Genomic DNA, 17,919 nt, shown 5'->3' on the forward strand with positions numbered 1-17,919 from the left:
TTCAACTCCATCAGGTAAAGACAGAATCGGTGCTTCTCAAAATTTCTTCTTTAGCTTCTCAAAAGCATATTTGTGCTTTTCAATCCATGTGTATGTAGATCCTTTATGAGTCAAATCTATCAAAACGGTTATCGAAGAAAAGCCTTGGATAAACCTTTTGTAATATCCAACTAATCCTAGAAAGCTTTGAATCTCGGTGGGACTTTTTGGTCATTCCTACTTCATCAAAACTTCAATCTTTGTTGGATCAACCATTATTCCTTCTTGGTTAACTACATGACCCAAGAATTGGATTTCTCGGATCCAAAAATCACACTTGGAGAACTTTGCCTAAACTTCTCCTTCTTCAGAACTTGTAACACTTCGCGCAAGTGTTTGACGTGCTTCTACTAACTCTTCGAGTATACAAGAATATCATATATGAACACTATTACAAATTTCTCAAGAAAAGGTTTACAAGCCCTATTCATCAAATCCATAAATGATGTTGGAGCATTGACAAGTCCAAATGATATAACCAAAAACTCATAGCGTTTGTATCTCATTGTGAAAGTAGTCATCTCTGTATCCTGGTTTCTCACCTTTAGCTGATGATATCTTGACCTAAGATCAATCTTCGAGAAATAGCTTGCACCCTGCACCTGATCGAACAGATCGTCAATCCTTGGCAATGGGTACTTGTTTTTTTACTGTTGCATTGTTCAACTCTCTATAATCTATGCACATCCTTATTCTTCATGAATAACATCGAAGCTCCCTAGGGTGACGAACTAGGTCTAATGAAACCCTTGTCCAAAAACTCCTCGAGTTGTATCATTAGCTTCTTCATCTCTGTCGGTGCCAATCAGTAAGGTGCTTTTGCTTTAAGTGTGTGGTTCCTGGTAACAAGTCTATCCTAAACTCTATTTATCTATCAGGGGGCAATCCAGGAAAATCTTCGGGAAAGACTTCCGGAAAGTCACACACCACAGGTAACCTTCGCATCTCCTTCTTCTCTTTCTTTGCATCGATCACGAATGCCAGGTATGATATACATCCTTTGGATAAACACTTTTTGGCTTTCACAAGATAAATGATTCCAGAATTTACTCTACGTTTGTCCCCGTACACCATAAATGGTTCTCTTTCGGGTAGTTTGATAACCACAATCTTCTTTCTACACATGATGTCGGTATCGTTCGCACTAAGCCAGTCCATTCCTAAAACTATGTCGAAGCCATTTAACTCAATGGGCAACAATTCCTCATGGAATTTATTCCTATTCAAGTCAATGACGATATTCCTAATGCAATCACTAACATGTACGATTTTTCTACTAGTCACCTCTACTACTAGAGAATTATCTAATTTATCTACAGACAATACTAGTCTTCTACCAAATTTATGTGATATAAAGGAGTAATTTGCTCCATAATCAAACAGTATATTGGCAGGTAAATTATTTACAAGAAAGGTACTTGAAGTGACATCTGCTTCTTCACTTGCTGCTTCCAACGTCATCTAGAATGCTCTCGCCTTTAACCTGATGGGTTTTAGCCATAAGAACTTTCCTATGTGCGCATGCAAAACCCTAATGCTCGGATCTAGGCTTTCTAATTAAACATGCTTTGAATCCAAGACTTCTAATAACTAATTAGGTATAAAAACAATACAAAATCAGATCTAGAAGTTTACCTTTGAATCTCTTGTTTTGATCTTGTTGTCTTGGAGCTCTAGAGTCACAATTGTCACTCCTCTAATAACTTACAAACACCACATAGCAAAGAAGATGATTTGAGAGAGAGGAGAGGAGGAAATCGGCCAAGGGTTCTCTACTCTAGATGAGATGTCGATTTCCCTTGACCATGGGGTCTATTTATACTTGTAGACTCCTTAAGGGTTTCACCTTAAACCCTAGTTGGATAATCTTTCCTTAAAGCAATCCAAAACCTTTCCTTAGATAAGCATTGGACGATTTGAGGCTATCCCTAGCCCTAGAATCCGTCCACCCTTCATCCAATAAGGATTTACAGTCTAAAGTGTAACTATCAAACAATTGACAGTTTATACCCTCTTATTTAATTAATCTCTTTAAGTCACCAAATTAATACTAATTAATTTATGACTTATATTAATCAAATAACAATATTATTATTCCTTATATTATTCTCATAATGTATTAATAATATTTACTCTCTCATAATAAATCATCCTATCAAGTTGCTATGGTGAAGGCAACCCAAAAGGACCATTCACAATCGGGTCAAATACTTGCCTAATATAGTTGCAGCCTTAGACACTATTCCAACAGTCTCCCACTTGGATAAGTCTAGAAACTATATGCACAAGTACAATTTGATTTGCAATCGAAGCTCTCAAAGACGCTGTCAAACTCTGATCTAATCAATCTTGTCATTTAGATAAGGGATCGTACAGTCCTCTGTTAGATATCATGCTGACAATTCTATGGAATAATTTGTCTAGCATTTGGTTTCTCGATCTCCGATTCATTTGACATAGAACTTAATCGAACACATCAATTCAGTTCTGACCGGGCCCGACACATAAGTCAAATCAAATCATTGAGCGGCCTAGATATCGCTTTTACCCTCTTGGGATAAAAGTAACAGATAAACTTCGACTTATATGCATTTACTTATTCATTAATCAACTATACACAACAATGCGTTTTATAACAGCGAGTTACTGATGCGTTTTCGCATTATCAATGTACAACCAATTAACAAATAACAAACCATATATCTAGGTTTTAAGACTATATGATATTATCGTCTTGCGATCACCCTTTTATATCATATTCCATAAGGTGATTCCAGCAAGCGCGGGTTTGTTCCAATGCTCAAAACTAGTTCATAAGCACTCATGAACGTTGCAGCAACCCTTTGTTATGTCTAATACCATTTAGACAATCTACACACCGATTCATGACAATCTTTATTCATATCTACTTCCAACATATGAACGATTGTGGACAATTTGAATAATTCGATTATTCTTAATAAATTCAATTATTCTGGAAGTCAAAACATGCAAAATGAAACAATAGTTAAACAATTAACATAAGACAATAACATTACTCATAAATAATACTCTTTTATTTAATCATCAAATGTTAATTACATTTATCTATTACACGTTTCTACTACTATCTAATCTATGCTAATATCATCCTTCAGCCTAATACTCCTAGCATGCTGCAAGTGCTTAACCCTACTCAGTCCCTTCGTAAGCGGATCTGCTCGGTTATCTTCTGATGATATCCTCTTAACCACGAGTTGTCCTTCTTCTACACGATGTCTAATAAAGTGATACTTTCTGTCGATGTGTCGTGATCTACCATGATCTCTCGGTTCCTTGGTCAAGGCAACCGCTCCTTCATTATCACAGAAAATCTCCATGGGCTCCTTTATGGCGGGCACAACTCCAAGATCACCGATGAAGTTCTTCAGCCATATTGCCTCCTTCGACGCTTCGCTCGCTGCAATGTACTCTGATTCGCACGTTGAATCAGCTACAGTTTCCTGCTTGGAACTTTTCCAAGTCACTGCTCCTCCATTCAGGGTAAAGACCCAGCCCGACTGCGAACGGTAGTTGTCCCTGTCGGTTTGAAAGCTGGCATCACTATACCCTCGCACCTTCAAGTCATCACTCCCTTCGAGGACTAAGAACCATTCCTTCGTCCTCTGAAGGTACTTAAGGATATTCTTCACCGCAATCCAACGGGCTCTGCCAAGGTTCCCTTGATATCTACTAACCATGCTCAAAGCAAAGGCTACATCAGGGCGAGTACAAGTCATAGAGTACATGATTGAGCCAACTGCGGAAGCGTATGGTACTTGGCTCATTTCTGCTATTTCAGCTTCGGTACTCGGACTTTGAATCTTACTCAACTTGGCATTACTTTGTATCGGTAATTCTCCCTTCTTTGAGTTTTCCATACTAAAACATTTCAGTACCTTCTCTAAGTAAGTGTTCTGACTAAGTCCTATTAGTCTCTTAGTTCTTTCTCTCACTATCCTTATTCCCAAAATGTAAGAAGCCTCTCCGAGGTCCTTCATAGCGAAGCACTTCCCGATCCAGGACTTAACCTCCTGTAGAGTCGGGATGTTGTTTCCTATGAGTAATATGTCATCGACATATAGAACGAGGAAGCTTACTATACTACTACTGGCTTTGACATATACACGATTCATCTTCGCTTCGTACAAATCCAGACTCTTTGACTTTCTCATCGAAGCAAAGATTCCATCTGCGAGACACTTGCTAAAGTCCATAAATGGACTTCTCAAGCTTACACACTCTATTTGGATGCTTCGGATCCACAAACCCCTCTAGCTGAGCCATGTAAACATCCTCAGCCAACTTCCCATTCAGGAAAGCGGTCTTGACATCCATTTGCCAAATCTCATAATCATGAAATGCGGCAATCGCTAGCATCACTCTAATAGATTTTATCTTCGCAACTGGTGAGAAGGTCTCATCATAGTCAACTCTGGGAGTTTGATTAAAGCCCTTCGCCATCAATCGCGCTTTATATGTGTGTACGTTTCCATCCATGTCGGTCTTCTTCTTGAAGATCCATTTTCACCCAACGGTCTTACGTCCGGGCACATTATCAACCAAATTCCAAACTTGGTTATCATACATGGATTGGATCTCGCTATTCATTGCCTCTTTCCATTTCTCAGACTCCGGGCCTGCCATGGCTTCCTTATAGCTATTAGGTTCTTCAAGGTTTATTGGCGTACCATCACTAATATACGTGTCCCCTTCGGTAGTAATATGAAAACCATAAAACTGGGGTTGAACTCTAACTCTTTCGGAACGTCTAAGAGGTAAGGACTCGTCAATCGGTTCAATCGGAGTTTCCTCCTCGGGTTGAGTGCCAGCGGTAGAGGTTCCTTCATCTATCGACTCTTGAATCTCTTCAAGCTCGATTTGCCTCCCACTGTCTCCTTGGCTTATGAGTTCTCGCTCTCGGAAAACCCCTCTCCTCGCAACAAAGACAACATTGTCCTTCGGTCTATAGAAGAGATATCCAAAGGATTTCTGCAGGTAGCTGATGAAAATACATCACTCACTGCGAGGTTCGAGCTTGTCGTGAGTATCTCGTCTTACGAAAGCCTCGCAACCCCAAACCTTAATATGTGCTAACGAGGGAGCTTTCCCTGTCCACATCTTGTGAGGTGTTTTGGCAACCTTCTTAGTAGGGACTCGGTTAAGGATATGGGCGCACTACTAGAAAAAAGGCCTTTTACGACACTCATTGCGCGTCATAAAACGCTCAGACGACGCGCACATGCGTGTCAAGGAAGGCCCTGTCATAAAGAGAGACGACGCGCATTTACGACGCGCATTTATGACGCGCATTTACGACGCGCGGTTACGACACGCAATGCGTATCAAGGAAGGCCCTGTCATAAAGGAAGACGATACGCATTCGCGTGTCGTAACCTTACGACGCGCGTGTTAATGACACGCAATGCGTATCAAGAAAGCCTCTGTCAAGAAAGGCCATGTCATAAATGAAGATGACACGCATGTTTGCGTATCATAATTTTAAATGTTAAAAAAAAATTATTTTTTATAGATTTACTAATTTTCAAATTAAATTTGCATTTAATGCCTCACAATATAAAATAAAATATCATATACAAAAAATATAATCCATTTCATAAAATTTAATGTCTTACAATTCTATTTCTTACAATATATAAATTTACATGTAAAAACATCTCTACAGTCTACATGTTTCATGCTTGATTTCCATCTTTTATTGTTTTTAAAAACAAAAGTTCTAACAAGAAACCTTCTTTTAGTAATGCAAGTGATGCTCTTGATAAGCTGATATTCTTAAGTGTAACGGATCCCTCATTACTTGGAGATGCTGGTGAGCTTGAAATCCAAATTAAACCTGATCCAGAAAAAGGGACAATCACAATATCATAAGATTACTTACTTTTCTTCATTCTTGAATCTTTCCTCATAAAATACAACTCTACAAGAGATTTATAAACCTTTTTTTTACCCTTATTGTAGAGACACTGGTATTGGAATGACCAAAGAAGAACTAATAGACTGCCTTGGAACCATTTCTCAAAGTGGTACTTTACCTTCTTTCATATAAATCATTAGCAAATATGTACTACATTACATTAATTGGTTAATTTTATAAAATGTTGAATCTTTTTGTTTAGGAGAACAAGGATCTTGGAAATGATAACAGTTTAATTGGTCAGTTGTTTTTTACACTCTCTGGCACTGCAGTAGAAAAGATGTATTTTTTTTATACCAAGTGGCTCTCAGTCTCACTTTACAAATTTTCATGTTTTGGGAAAACAAAATACCTGATTAGGACCCTTAAATATTGAGTCATCAACTGCAATTGAAGGTTTCTTGATGAAAGCCCTAATTTTCTTAAAGAGGAAGAGGCGACTAATCCGTAAATGGAAGCCTTTGGATTAGCTAGTCATCCAGTTTCTCTGAAAAATAGAACACCAGAATCAAACAACTATCAGTAAGCAATCAAGTTCCAAAACATTAAGTCACAAAGATATTATAATGGAATGAGACATTTTGAAAAGTTCATTATTTCATGTAGTTATTATTATTTATTTTTTCTTTTAACCAAACCCATAATTCCATTTTCAATAAAATGGTAAGTCAAAGATACATCCCTGTTTAACCTAAAATCCATCAAAACATTGAACTAACATACTAAATCAAGGATAAGTTAGCCAAAAAAATCCAGGAAAACACTAAACCAACATAAAGTTTCATAAATAAACTACATATCTTCCTTGTTGCCATCATTGTGGTGGTACTAGATTTTTTGTAGACAGACATAAAGGCATTGTAGTCAAACTGATGCGCTGCGCTGGTGTAGACTCAAATGGTGGGAAGTTGGCAAGATTGGCATTTGGAATCACAAGTAAAAGTGCCAATTGCGATAGAAGGTGCCTGAAAAAGATTACAACATTCTACTTTGAAAAATCCACCCAATTATAGCAATGAAAGTAGATTTGCTATTTTTTGAATTAGAATGAAAATAACAAGGTTATACTTAATTACTTATACCTTTATCGCACTATGCATGGAATCCAATGACTCGAATTCCACAAACCCAAAACAAAATCCCTGTTGCTGGAAACAAAATACACGTTTCCAAAATTATATATAGCAAATTGATCAAACACATGAGAAGAGAATATAAATAATCAAACCTTATTACTTCTAACTTGGATGCCATTACTTTTGATGGGTCCAAATTTTTTGAATTCCTCCTCAAGTTGTGCAACTGATGCATTCATTGGCAAATTGCGTGCATCATTGGCAAATTGCGTACATATATCGAGTGACCTTCAACTATACCCCACAAAATTAATATTAGTACATGTAAAAGAATTAAACACAACAAAATAGCAATATCCTTTTTCCTATTACATCATTGTACTTTAAAAAAAAATGAAAGTACATTGTTATTTATTGTATTTAGCAAAAAAAAAAAGTAAAGAAGTTGATTACCATCATCATAAACTTTGCTGCTTTCAAGAGCATTAACAACCACAGGGAGTGATGTTGTTTCTGGTTCTGGTGAAGGCTTAGCTGGCCTAGGTTTGTGTTGATCAGTGTTGGCAGCAGGGGCCCACCTCAAGCCACTTGTCTGAACTGCTGCTCCACTAACCTTGTTTACTCTCACCTGTATATATTATCCATTTCGTTTAATTAAATAAACCAAGGGCAAAAAGTAAAGGGTAGATGATTGAATAAAAAAATTGTAACCCAAATGCCAATCTTGCACGCTTCTTACAATCTCTTGCATTGTCTAACAAAAAGATGGATGTGAAGTGTTTGAGGAGAATGGTAAACCCGATGGGCATTTTAACTTCCATCCAAGTCCGATGTCGTCACCAAACACCTTACGGAATAGGAAGGTGATTGTATTTTCTTTTCTACAACCATTTGTTGCTGCATATTTGAAGGTGATTAGTTAGCAATATATAAAGTTGACTCTAAATAAATATTAGTACTTATAATTTGACTTAATGGGCAACAATAAAAAATTCACATATAAGCTTATTACTAGCAAGAACTGATCATTATAAACCATAACAAAAACTATAATGAATTTACAAGCATTTTAACAAACTAGCTTTTAAATTTATCTTTAATGTAGAAAAGGCATATGTATAAAACGTAATACATAAGACATCTTTGGTCAATATTTCAAAAAATAAATAGACTTATATGAAGGCTATACTAATTAATTACTCTTTTTTGGTCAATGGTCAATTTATGATCACAGAATTCTCTGAAAGGTTAAGTAGATACTTATATAAGCTAATCATGCCTGCTTACTTGCCCGTCCACGATTGTCCTTAAAATGAGTGTCATGCCAGTTATCTATTGCATCTTGAATTTGTTGTGTCTCAGGATAGATTCATCAAAAGATTTGTCAAACAGTACTCATAAAGTTCTGTTTTTCCAAACCGCCTCTATAGATTCTTTCCTTTTGATGGACTTCATTTGATTTTTGTTTTGCTCCATTAATATAAAGATTAGAAAATAAGAAGATATTGAGAATATGAAGACACGGTATTGAAATAGTAACTTACAAGTCGCACAAGATGTAGGTACACTATCTAAATGGCAACGAGGAGGGTCACCATCACCGCCACAATCTCCACTGTGTCCTTGAGCCACATCAGCAGACAATAGACATGACTTCATAATTGTGACTAAAAAGTAACAATTACAATCCTCAGCACAAGTATTACAACAAGGCCCAACAATGTAATCACAAAAATCAAAGTTAATATCAGTTTAAACAAATGAAAATGTTCACTTACATCAAAGAAAATGATTTCTCTGCACCGCGAACAAAGTTTTGTCAAGGTTCAGAAACTAGTCCTGATGAGGGCCAGCCAACGATGATTTAAACTCTACAAAATTCAAGAATTCCCAATTTTTGGTCAAAGTTCATGTTTTGCTTCAAAACCCAACCGAAGGCTAATCATGATTCAACACCTCAGGAACAATTCCCCAGTTTAAAGGTTTCAATTATCAAAATTTACAACACCCTAATTTTAAAATCAACCATCGTGTGTTGTGGGTATAACACAAAAAATCGGGGATGTCGGCGGTTGGAATAAATTAGGGAAATATGAAATTGACTTGGCATTTAAAGGATATGGATACATTTAGATTGGGAGATAGAGTAAAGAACCAGAAGCAAAAAACATTGTTTCAAAATCAAGATTTAGCACTATATTTAAGATGCATATCCAAAAGATGGATGAAAGAGCTTACCGAAAGTGAAGGAGACGCCACAGGTGAGAAGACATAGTAGGTGAGCGGACGCCGGAGGTGAAAGATGCCCAAGGTAAGGCCGGAGACATACGTGAGGGCGTAAGGGCGGGCTAAGGCACAAACAAAGGCAGAGAGGTTTTCTTTTTTGGAGAACAAAGAAATGGAAGTCTGATGATAAACTAGGGCCTAAGACAATAAAGTCCATACGCAATTTCCATTGGGCCCCACCGTAAGTTACAGTAGGGCGTTGTCAACGTGAAGAGTTGCAGATCCCCAATCGCCGGTTCTATGAAGGATTTTGTGAGGTCCGCATCCCTAGTTCTTTGAAGCGGGGTTTAAGAATTATAAGAAGAGAACAGAAGAATGAGGTTTAGATGAGATCGTCGATGAGGAAAAAGAACTGGTGATAGAAACTAGGGTTTTTGTGGGAGACGGAGAAGCAAAATAAGAAGTGAGCCTGATTGTTTGGTCGCCGATTTTATTATATGGAGCAAGAAGAATATAGCGGCGGGGAAGAAGGAACGTGAATGGCCAGTGGTTATGTCTAGGGTTAGAGAGAGAGAGAGAGAGAGAGAGAGAGAAAAGGGAGAGAATGGCTTTGTGCGAGAGGTAAGGCGACCCATAGGATCAGAGTGAGAAGCGGGGTATTCAAAATTTTAGAATTTCAGATCCCTCTTTAAAAACGCGCGTTTAGTTAAAAAAATATAAAGCGACATTTGTAGACGACACACACTTAAAATAAGCGCCCTTCGTGTTTTTAATTTTGTTTTGTTTGACACTAATTGTATGGCACGCACAAATGCGTGTCTTCTATCCTTTAAATTTTGGAAAACTGATATCGATTTTTAGGGCACACACAAATGCGTATCCTCTATTAGCGCGTGTCATTGATTGCGCATCGTAAAAGGCTATTTTTCTTGTAGTGGCGGTAGTCTCTAAGGCATACCCCCAAAAAGAGATAGGTAGTGAAGCACGACTCATCATAGAGCGAACCATATCCAATAAGGTTCGATTACGCCTTTCTGCCACACCATTCAATTGTGGTGTCCTAGGTGGCGTCAATTGTGAAACTATTCCACACTCCTTGAGATAATCGTGGAATTCAAGACTTAGGTACTCTCCTCCTCGATCGGATTGAAGCATCTTGATTTTCCTGCCCAATTGATTCTCCACTTCATTCTTGAACTCTTTAAACTTTTCAAAAGTTTATGACTTTTGCTTGATTAAATAGATATACCCATATCTAGTATAGTCATCGGTAAAAGTCACGTAGAAGAGGTTCCCATCCTTCATGGTTGATCTAAACGGTCCACATACATTGGTATGTATTAGGTCCAATAGACCCTCACCCCTTTCACACGTGCTCGTGAAGGGTGACTTAGTCATCTTTCCAACTAAACAAGATTCGCATGTGTCATCTTCCCTAAGGTCGAATGACTCCAAAAATCCATCCTTTTGGAGTTGGGCTATGCGTTTCTTGTTGACATGTCCAAGACGACAATGCCATAAGGATGCTCTATCCATACTATTGGAAGAATCTATGTTCAAAACATCATTTCCTAAGTTATCAACAATCATAACAGTTTCATATATTCCATTACATGGTATAGCTTCAAAATAAAAGACACCATTTAGATAAGCTAAAATAGAACCATTCTCATTATTAAAAGAAAATCTAAAACCTTGTCTAAACAAACCATGAAATGAAATGATGTTTCTAGCCATTTCTGGCGAATAGCAACAATTGTTCAAATCTAAAGTTAAACCATTCCTAAGTACTAAAGAATACACTCCAATCTTGGTCACAGGCGACGATCTTCTGTTCCCCATGATTAGATTTATTCTTCCAGCCTCCACATCCGTATTTATTCTTAGTCCCTACACATTAGAACAAATGTGGTAACCACAACCGGTATCAAGAACCCAAGAAATAGCATGAGATGAATCGTTAGATTTGATTGTGTATATACCTGTGAAAGACGGCTTGATCTTTCCTTCCTTGATGGCTTGCAGGTACTCTGGGCAGCTTCTCTTCCAATGTCCTATCTTGTGGCAGTGGAGGCACTCTGCCTCCTTCGGGTTAGGGAAGGGCTTAGTAGGATCAACTTTGGTCCCACTAGAAGAGGCACCATCTCCGGCTTTAACCTTACGATAGTTCTTGGACGAAGCCTTCCTCTTCTTTCCCTTTCCTTGTCCAATAGCCAAGACAGGAGCAGCAGGCGGATTGGGAGTTGGTGCAATAGACTTGTCCTTGAAGTTGCTCTCAGCGACCCTCAAGAGACCTTGGAGTTTGCTTAGAGTGACCTCCTCTTTGTTCATGTGGTAGGTCATCCTAAATTGATTGTAGCTCGAAGGCAAAGAGTGAAGCACCATGTCGATCGCCAAGTCTTCCCCAAAGTCAACATTTAACTTGCGAAGGCGGTCGACATACCTTTGCATCTTTTGCAGGTGCACGGTAAGAGACTCTCCATGACCCATCTTAGCAGAAATCATGTTAGTGAAAATCTCATAACGCTCTTGTCTCGTGTTTTGATGGTATCTCTCCAATAAGTCTTGATGCATCTCGTACGAGTACATGTCCTCATAGGACTTTTGGAATTCGGAGTTCATAGTGGCTATCATGATGCAATGCACCTTCGTTGCATCTCGCTCGTGAGTTTCAAAAGCGGTCATTTCAACTAGAGTAGCGATTTCATGGTTGATTTTCTCGAGCTTCTCATCGAGGACATACTCCTTATCCTCATAGCGAGCAATGGTGCGAATGTATCTTATCCATTCGCTAAAGTTCATCCCATCGAAAGTGACGTTTTGACAAAGGCTCATCAATGTGAAAGAACTAGCAGCAGCGTTGTTTGCGTTTGACATCTACAAGTAGAAAGGACAAAGATAGATTAGAATATGAATCCCTAATTATCACCCAATAAGAAAAATTAGGGCTAGGATCCAACAACAATATTTACATATTAGAAAAGGGATGCCGTAATCTAACATGTAAATAATATGAAGGTAAGTGAATGAGGATTCACTAATTCTCCACCATAAAAACATAACTTTAAGTCCTAAATGTATTGAGAATTCCTAGGTTCGGATGAGATTCATTGAAACTATTCAATGGCATGTTCAAATCTCGATATGACCCTCTTGTTTGTGACTAGGATACCGAGGATCACAAAGCGGGTGTGAATTACCATGCAAATTCACATGGTGCCTTCATTGTAACGATCACCTATTCGATGTGCCGGTAAACCACACACGCTCCATCGAACTATGATAAACAATGAATCACCCTTTGCCACCTTTTCTTAGAACCAATTAGTGTGCCGGTAAACCACACACGCTCCACTAACTTCTTAGCAAGGGTGCAAAGTGTAAAATCATGGGATTGCATCAATTCACTTTTCCTAAAGTAACTAAGATTGGGAAATTTTAAAAAACATGTAGTTACTTTGTATTTCATATTATACTTTTAATGAGAGGATGAGGTTGCCCTATCCTACCTGTTCGGCTAACGACCATCCACCGATCAAGCAAGCGGTGGGTGTGAGTGTACACCCATTAAGCGCCATTTTATAGGCCGCAACCTTATACCCACCTTATAGATCGGCTTCGTGAATGAGGCCTACTAACGGTAAGACTAGCATTTTAGTTATACATATATATTAATCTTGTAATATTATATTAGCATAGGGTTGTATTTTAAACTTTTAAAAAATCTAGGGTTTGAAATTTAAATTGTCTAAATTAAAACTTTTAATCACAAAACAGAAATTTCAAAACTTGAGGACAAGTTTTAAACATTTAAAACATGGAGGATCAAATAGCAAATAATTTTAATTAACTATTAATTCCATAATTATCCATATTTGATTAATTCAAGATTTCTTGCAAGATAATTACCAATTTAATCAAAATAATTAATTAATTATCACATAAGGAAATTAAATATTTTATTAGTTGATAAATATCTTTAATTAGATCAAGATTATAGTCATATATATTAGAAAATCGAATTAAGGTTGATCTAATATGATAAAGGCAAGTTTCCATAAGATAAATATGAAAAAATCCCGAATCTAGCCCTTCCTGACGCTCGAACTCGTCGAGTTCCCAACTGGACTCGTCGAGTCAGGCCAACTCATCGAGTCCACCATGGGACTCATCGAGTTCATGACACAGAGACACAAAATTCGAATTTTGCAAACAAGATTCAAACAAACAAGCAACAATTTAATAGAAACCAATCTAGGCTCTGATACCACTGATGGGTTTTAGCCATAAGAACTTTCCTATGTGCGCATGCAAAACCCTAATGCTCGGATCTAGGCTTTCTAATTAAACATGCTTTGAATCCAAGACTTCTAATAACTAATTAGGTATAAAAACAATACAAAATCAGATCTAGAAGTTTACCTTTGAATCTCTTGTTTTGATCTTGTTGTCTTGGAGCTCTAGAGTCACAATTGTCACTCCTCTAATAACTTACAAACACCAAATAGCAAAGAAGATGATTTGAGAGAGAGGAGAGGAGGAAATCGGCCAGGGGTTCTCTACTTTAGATGAGATGCCGATTTCCCTTGACCATGGGGTCTATTTATACTTGTAGACTCCTTAAGGGTTTCACCTTAAACCCTAGTTGGATAATCTTTCCTTAAAGCAATCCAAATCCTTTCCTTAGATAAGCATTGGACGATTTGAGGCTATCCCTAGCCCTAGAATCCGTCCACCCTTCATCCAATAAGGATTTACAGTCTAAAGTGTAACTATCAAACAATTGACAGTTTATACCCTCTTATTTAATTAATCTCTTTAAGTCACCAAATTAATACTAATTAATTTACGGCTTATATTAATCAAATAACAATATTATTATTCCTTATATTATTCTCATAATATATTAATAATATTTACTCTCTCATAATAAATCATCCTATCAAGTTGCTCTGGTGAAGGCAACCTAAAAGGACCATGCACAATCGGGTCAAATACTTGCCTAATATAGTTGCAGCCTTAGACACTATTCCAACATAACCTTGGTGGCACATTTGTGACATCCCCAAACTCACGATCATTTTAAAAAAATTATTTATGCTTATTTAAAAATCACATTATTTTTTTTGAAAAGTAGTATTGCGGAATTTGTTCCCAGAAAAACATGATAATAGTATTATAAAAGCATTTCCAAATAAATGTATTTTATTTATATTAAAACATTGGGATGTTATCGTCAATGCAAAAACATAATCATAAAGTGACCTTACATTCATTTACACTAATGATTTACATCTCCATTAGTCTCTCAATGTAATGTGTATTCGTATCAATATCTGTGATACAAATAAACTGAGTGGGTCAGGTTGGAAAACCTGATGAGTACATAGTTTCAAGGGATTCATCTATAAAAAATGTTTATAATTTATAATACTTAGCACATGTATTGTTTATAGTTTCATAATAACGATAATGAACTTAAATATCAGTTATACTTAAAGTAAAGTAAGCATAAATCACTTACAATCGGGTTTTAGCTAGGAGTCGGGCCCTGCGCGGGCAAAACTTCGTTGCTGAATCTTTCTAAAATGATTCTTGTAGCGCTTCAGTGCTCACCTTACTATACTAAAACTACAGAAAGAGAAGTCGAATCACGAGGGACTGAAATGCTCAGGGGATAAGAAGAGAAAGACTATTGAATCAAGAGAGTGGTGCAAGAAATATGAGAACCTAGAAACTCTTATTTATAGTAACTGAATTTTCAAAAACCACCATCTATAGTTATTTAATGACCTGATAGTTATTTAAATGACTAAACGCCCATTTATAATACTAATTTAAACAGATTTAACAATATTTGTACAAAACTAATATCGAAAGTACTCAACACTAGTCTTATAACGACCGCATCGTCGATACCTTTCTAATGATATATACATATGTATATGTATGTATACGTACATATGATTTAGACTTTATTTTATTACGTAAATATGCTATTATAATTTATAACTCGTTCATACGAACTCCATTTTTGACGTTTTTTATATCCACGCGTAGCTATCGACAAGATCTACAACTTTCATTTAAACTCCGTCAAATTATTTTGACTTTATTTTTTGTCCATATATTTATAAAATTAAATAATTTTGCTAAAATCCTAACTCTCTCATATGTACTCTGTTTTTTGTCTTCTTTTTCTTAAAATTCCTATTTTAAGTAGTACTACAATTTTCTTTTTGGTGGTATTAGCTAAAAGTCAATCATTTTCTTCGTAGTTTTTTACGTCATACATTCATTGTGCGCGACTGACTTTTATATCTTATAAAAATCATATCTAATTCATACGGATTTGGATTTCGATGAAATTTATATTTTCGGGATCGGGACGACGCGTATTTTCTATATATATATATATATATATATATATATATATATATATATATATATATATATATATATATATATATATATGTGTGTGTGTGTGTGTGTGTATGTGTGTATGTGTGTGTTTTGGCGCACTTATTTTTATGATTTACGGACGATTCGACTGATTTTTCATGTTTTATTATAATAATAATTATGAAATACATAATATTCATATAATTATTCTTTATTACGTCAAACAGGTTACAATTAACTTACCTCCTACCTTTTATGCCTACAATTATTCTTGCCCACTAAAATTTTGACAAATCACCATTAAATTTAATTGTATTTGATATATTCGTAATATAACCTTAATGAGTTAGTTAAAAAAATATGGAATTGTGACACTTGTCATAATTTTATTGGGTAGGAACATTTGTAGGCATAAAAAGTAGGAAACAATTTAATTTCTCTTATCATATATAATCTTCTATAAAAAAATCATTTTTAACGCTTATTATATCTTAATTGACTAGCCCAAATCTGCAAGTGTTACAACAGTAGGCTTTGCAACCTCTTTCTTCTTCGGGCAGTCCCTTGCTATATGTCATTCATCATTACATCTGCAACACACCTTCTTGTTGGATGTCACTCGTTGGCATAGTAACCACTCCTCCCACACTTGAAACATGTCAACTCTTTGCCACACTTCCCAAAGTGTTTCTTCCTATATTTCTCACACCATTTTGCTTCACATCCTCCTCCCCCAAACTTCTCGGAACCAGACTTTAAGTATCTGCCCTTTTTGTTGGATCTTGAAGATCCCTCAAATTTCCTCTTCTCTCCCATCCCAGCTCTCTCCAGACTCTTCTCTCTTAACTGGGTCTCAACATTCTTACTTGCCCAGATGGTGGCTTTCAAAGTAGTTGCCTGTTTGACCATTGGATCAAAGTCCGCTAGCAATCCATTAGTAAACTTTTTGACTTTGGTGAGTTCTGTTGGAACTAAATAAGGAACAAGCTTCATTTTCTCCATAAAACTTGCAGCACACTTGTTGACGCTCATTTTACCCTTCTTCAGATTCTGGAACTCATTGTTGATTTCCAATAAATCATGCTCAGAGCAGTACTGCATTTTCAGTTGCACTAGAAATTCTTCCCAAGACATCTTACTAGCTTCTCCTTTGGGCATGGTATCAGCCAGTAACTTCCACCAACTTAATACTCCAGTCTTCAACTGTCTGACCGCGATACCCTATAGGTATGAAGTGAGGAACTCACCTCAAGTAGTCAAACATCCTTCAAATAATCCAAACACCCCTTCACACCAGATCAACCTTCAACTTCATGATAATGACCAAAAGAGTTAAGTTATGGCCCTTTGATATCTCAAAAGTACAATGACTCTTGGGTTATTTTCTTTCAGATTTATATATAGAAGTTATGGTCTGTTCGGGACCTGTTTTACCCCGCTTAAACACAATATTTTCAAAACTATTCTATATGCGTGAAGTTTCGGTTCTTAGCTTTAAAATTAGTATTTGCACACCTATGTACGATTTTTGTACAATTGTTGGCAATTTTTACAAAACTGCCTCGCAAAACAGTTCATTACGGACCAATCTGGGTAATGGTTGATTTCACCATAGTTAGAGGCATTTCTAGCCTTCGGTCAAAACTAATGAATTTTAGAGTACTCAAAAACAAAAATCTTGTCTTTGGTTTCGAATAAAAAGGGTTCCCCATGACCGATATATGATCTCTCAAAAATCTGGACAGATTAGGACAAAATTTTGAAATCACAGCTTTGTCTTTTTAGGGAAAATTAGCCTCTTAACCCATTAAGTCATTATGAAAATGACTCAAATCAGGGAAATCACTAAATTAAAATATACTATAACATACTTAGTCAAAGAGACAACTAGAATTTCAATTCCTTTTCCAATGTATGATGTTATAAGAAAACTACAAAGTGCATTGCCATTTTGATAATTTAATTAGGGTTAGATTTTCCTCCAATTCCTGAACTTGAAATCGGAAATCAACACCACCCATTTCCACCCTAGCAAGGAGGTTATAGGTAGCTGGGAATTGCAGCCATGGATGAAGGCTGTGGTGTTCTCGATTGGAGTGACAAAACCAAAAAATGAAAGAAAGGAAAAGGAAACCGAGAAACATACCCTTAGCCGATCTTCCCCGCCAAAGCTTCCTTCAAACTTGACCTCCTCAACCCTACTTCCTCCTAGGACCGACA

The 17,919-nt window shown here is 36.7% G+C and overlaps 1 protein-coding gene across 1 annotated transcript; it reads right to left on the reverse strand.

The window, feature by feature from the left end:
• Window positions 1–6,837: 6,837 nt before the first annotated feature.
• On the reverse strand, window positions 6,838–7,317 carry LOC111877201 (nuclear transport factor 2-like). Its single transcript, XM_052767064.1, has 3 exons — window positions 7,224–7,317; window positions 7,078–7,143; window positions 6,838–6,960 (listed from the first exon to the last, which is right to left on the reverse strand). Exons 1-3 carry the CDS (start codon window positions 7,308–7,310, stop codon window positions 6,889–6,891), a joined length of 225 nt encoding a protein of 74 aa, XP_052623024.1. The 5' UTR covers window positions 7,311–7,317; the 3' UTR covers window positions 6,838–6,888.
• Between the last annotated feature and the right edge of the window lie 10,602 nt (window positions 7,318–17,919).

The sequence above is a fragment of the Lactuca sativa genome, chromosome 8 (genome assembly GCF_002870075.4).
Source record: "Lactuca sativa cultivar Salinas chromosome 8, Lsat_Salinas_v11, whole genome shotgun sequence".
NCBI classification, from domain to species: Eukaryota; Viridiplantae; Streptophyta; class Magnoliopsida; order Asterales; family Asteraceae; genus Lactuca; species Lactuca sativa.

What these genes read in the sequence shown, in the direction of transcription:
- LOC111877201 (XM_052767064.1), bottom strand. Translation starts at nt 7,310, where the DNA reads ATGAATGCATCAGTTGCACAACTTGAGGAGGAATTCAAAAAATTTGGA. An exon ending in TCCAAGTTAGAAGTAATAAG is followed by an intron (nt 7,144 to 7,223) that starts GTTTGATTATTT and finishes TTTTGTTTCCAG; the next exon opens with CAACAGGGATTTTGTTTTGG. An exon ending in CCATGCATAGTGCGATAAAG is followed by an intron (nt 6,961 to 7,077) that starts GTATAAGTAATT and finishes AATCTTTTTCAG; the next exon opens with GCACCTTCTATCGCAATTGG.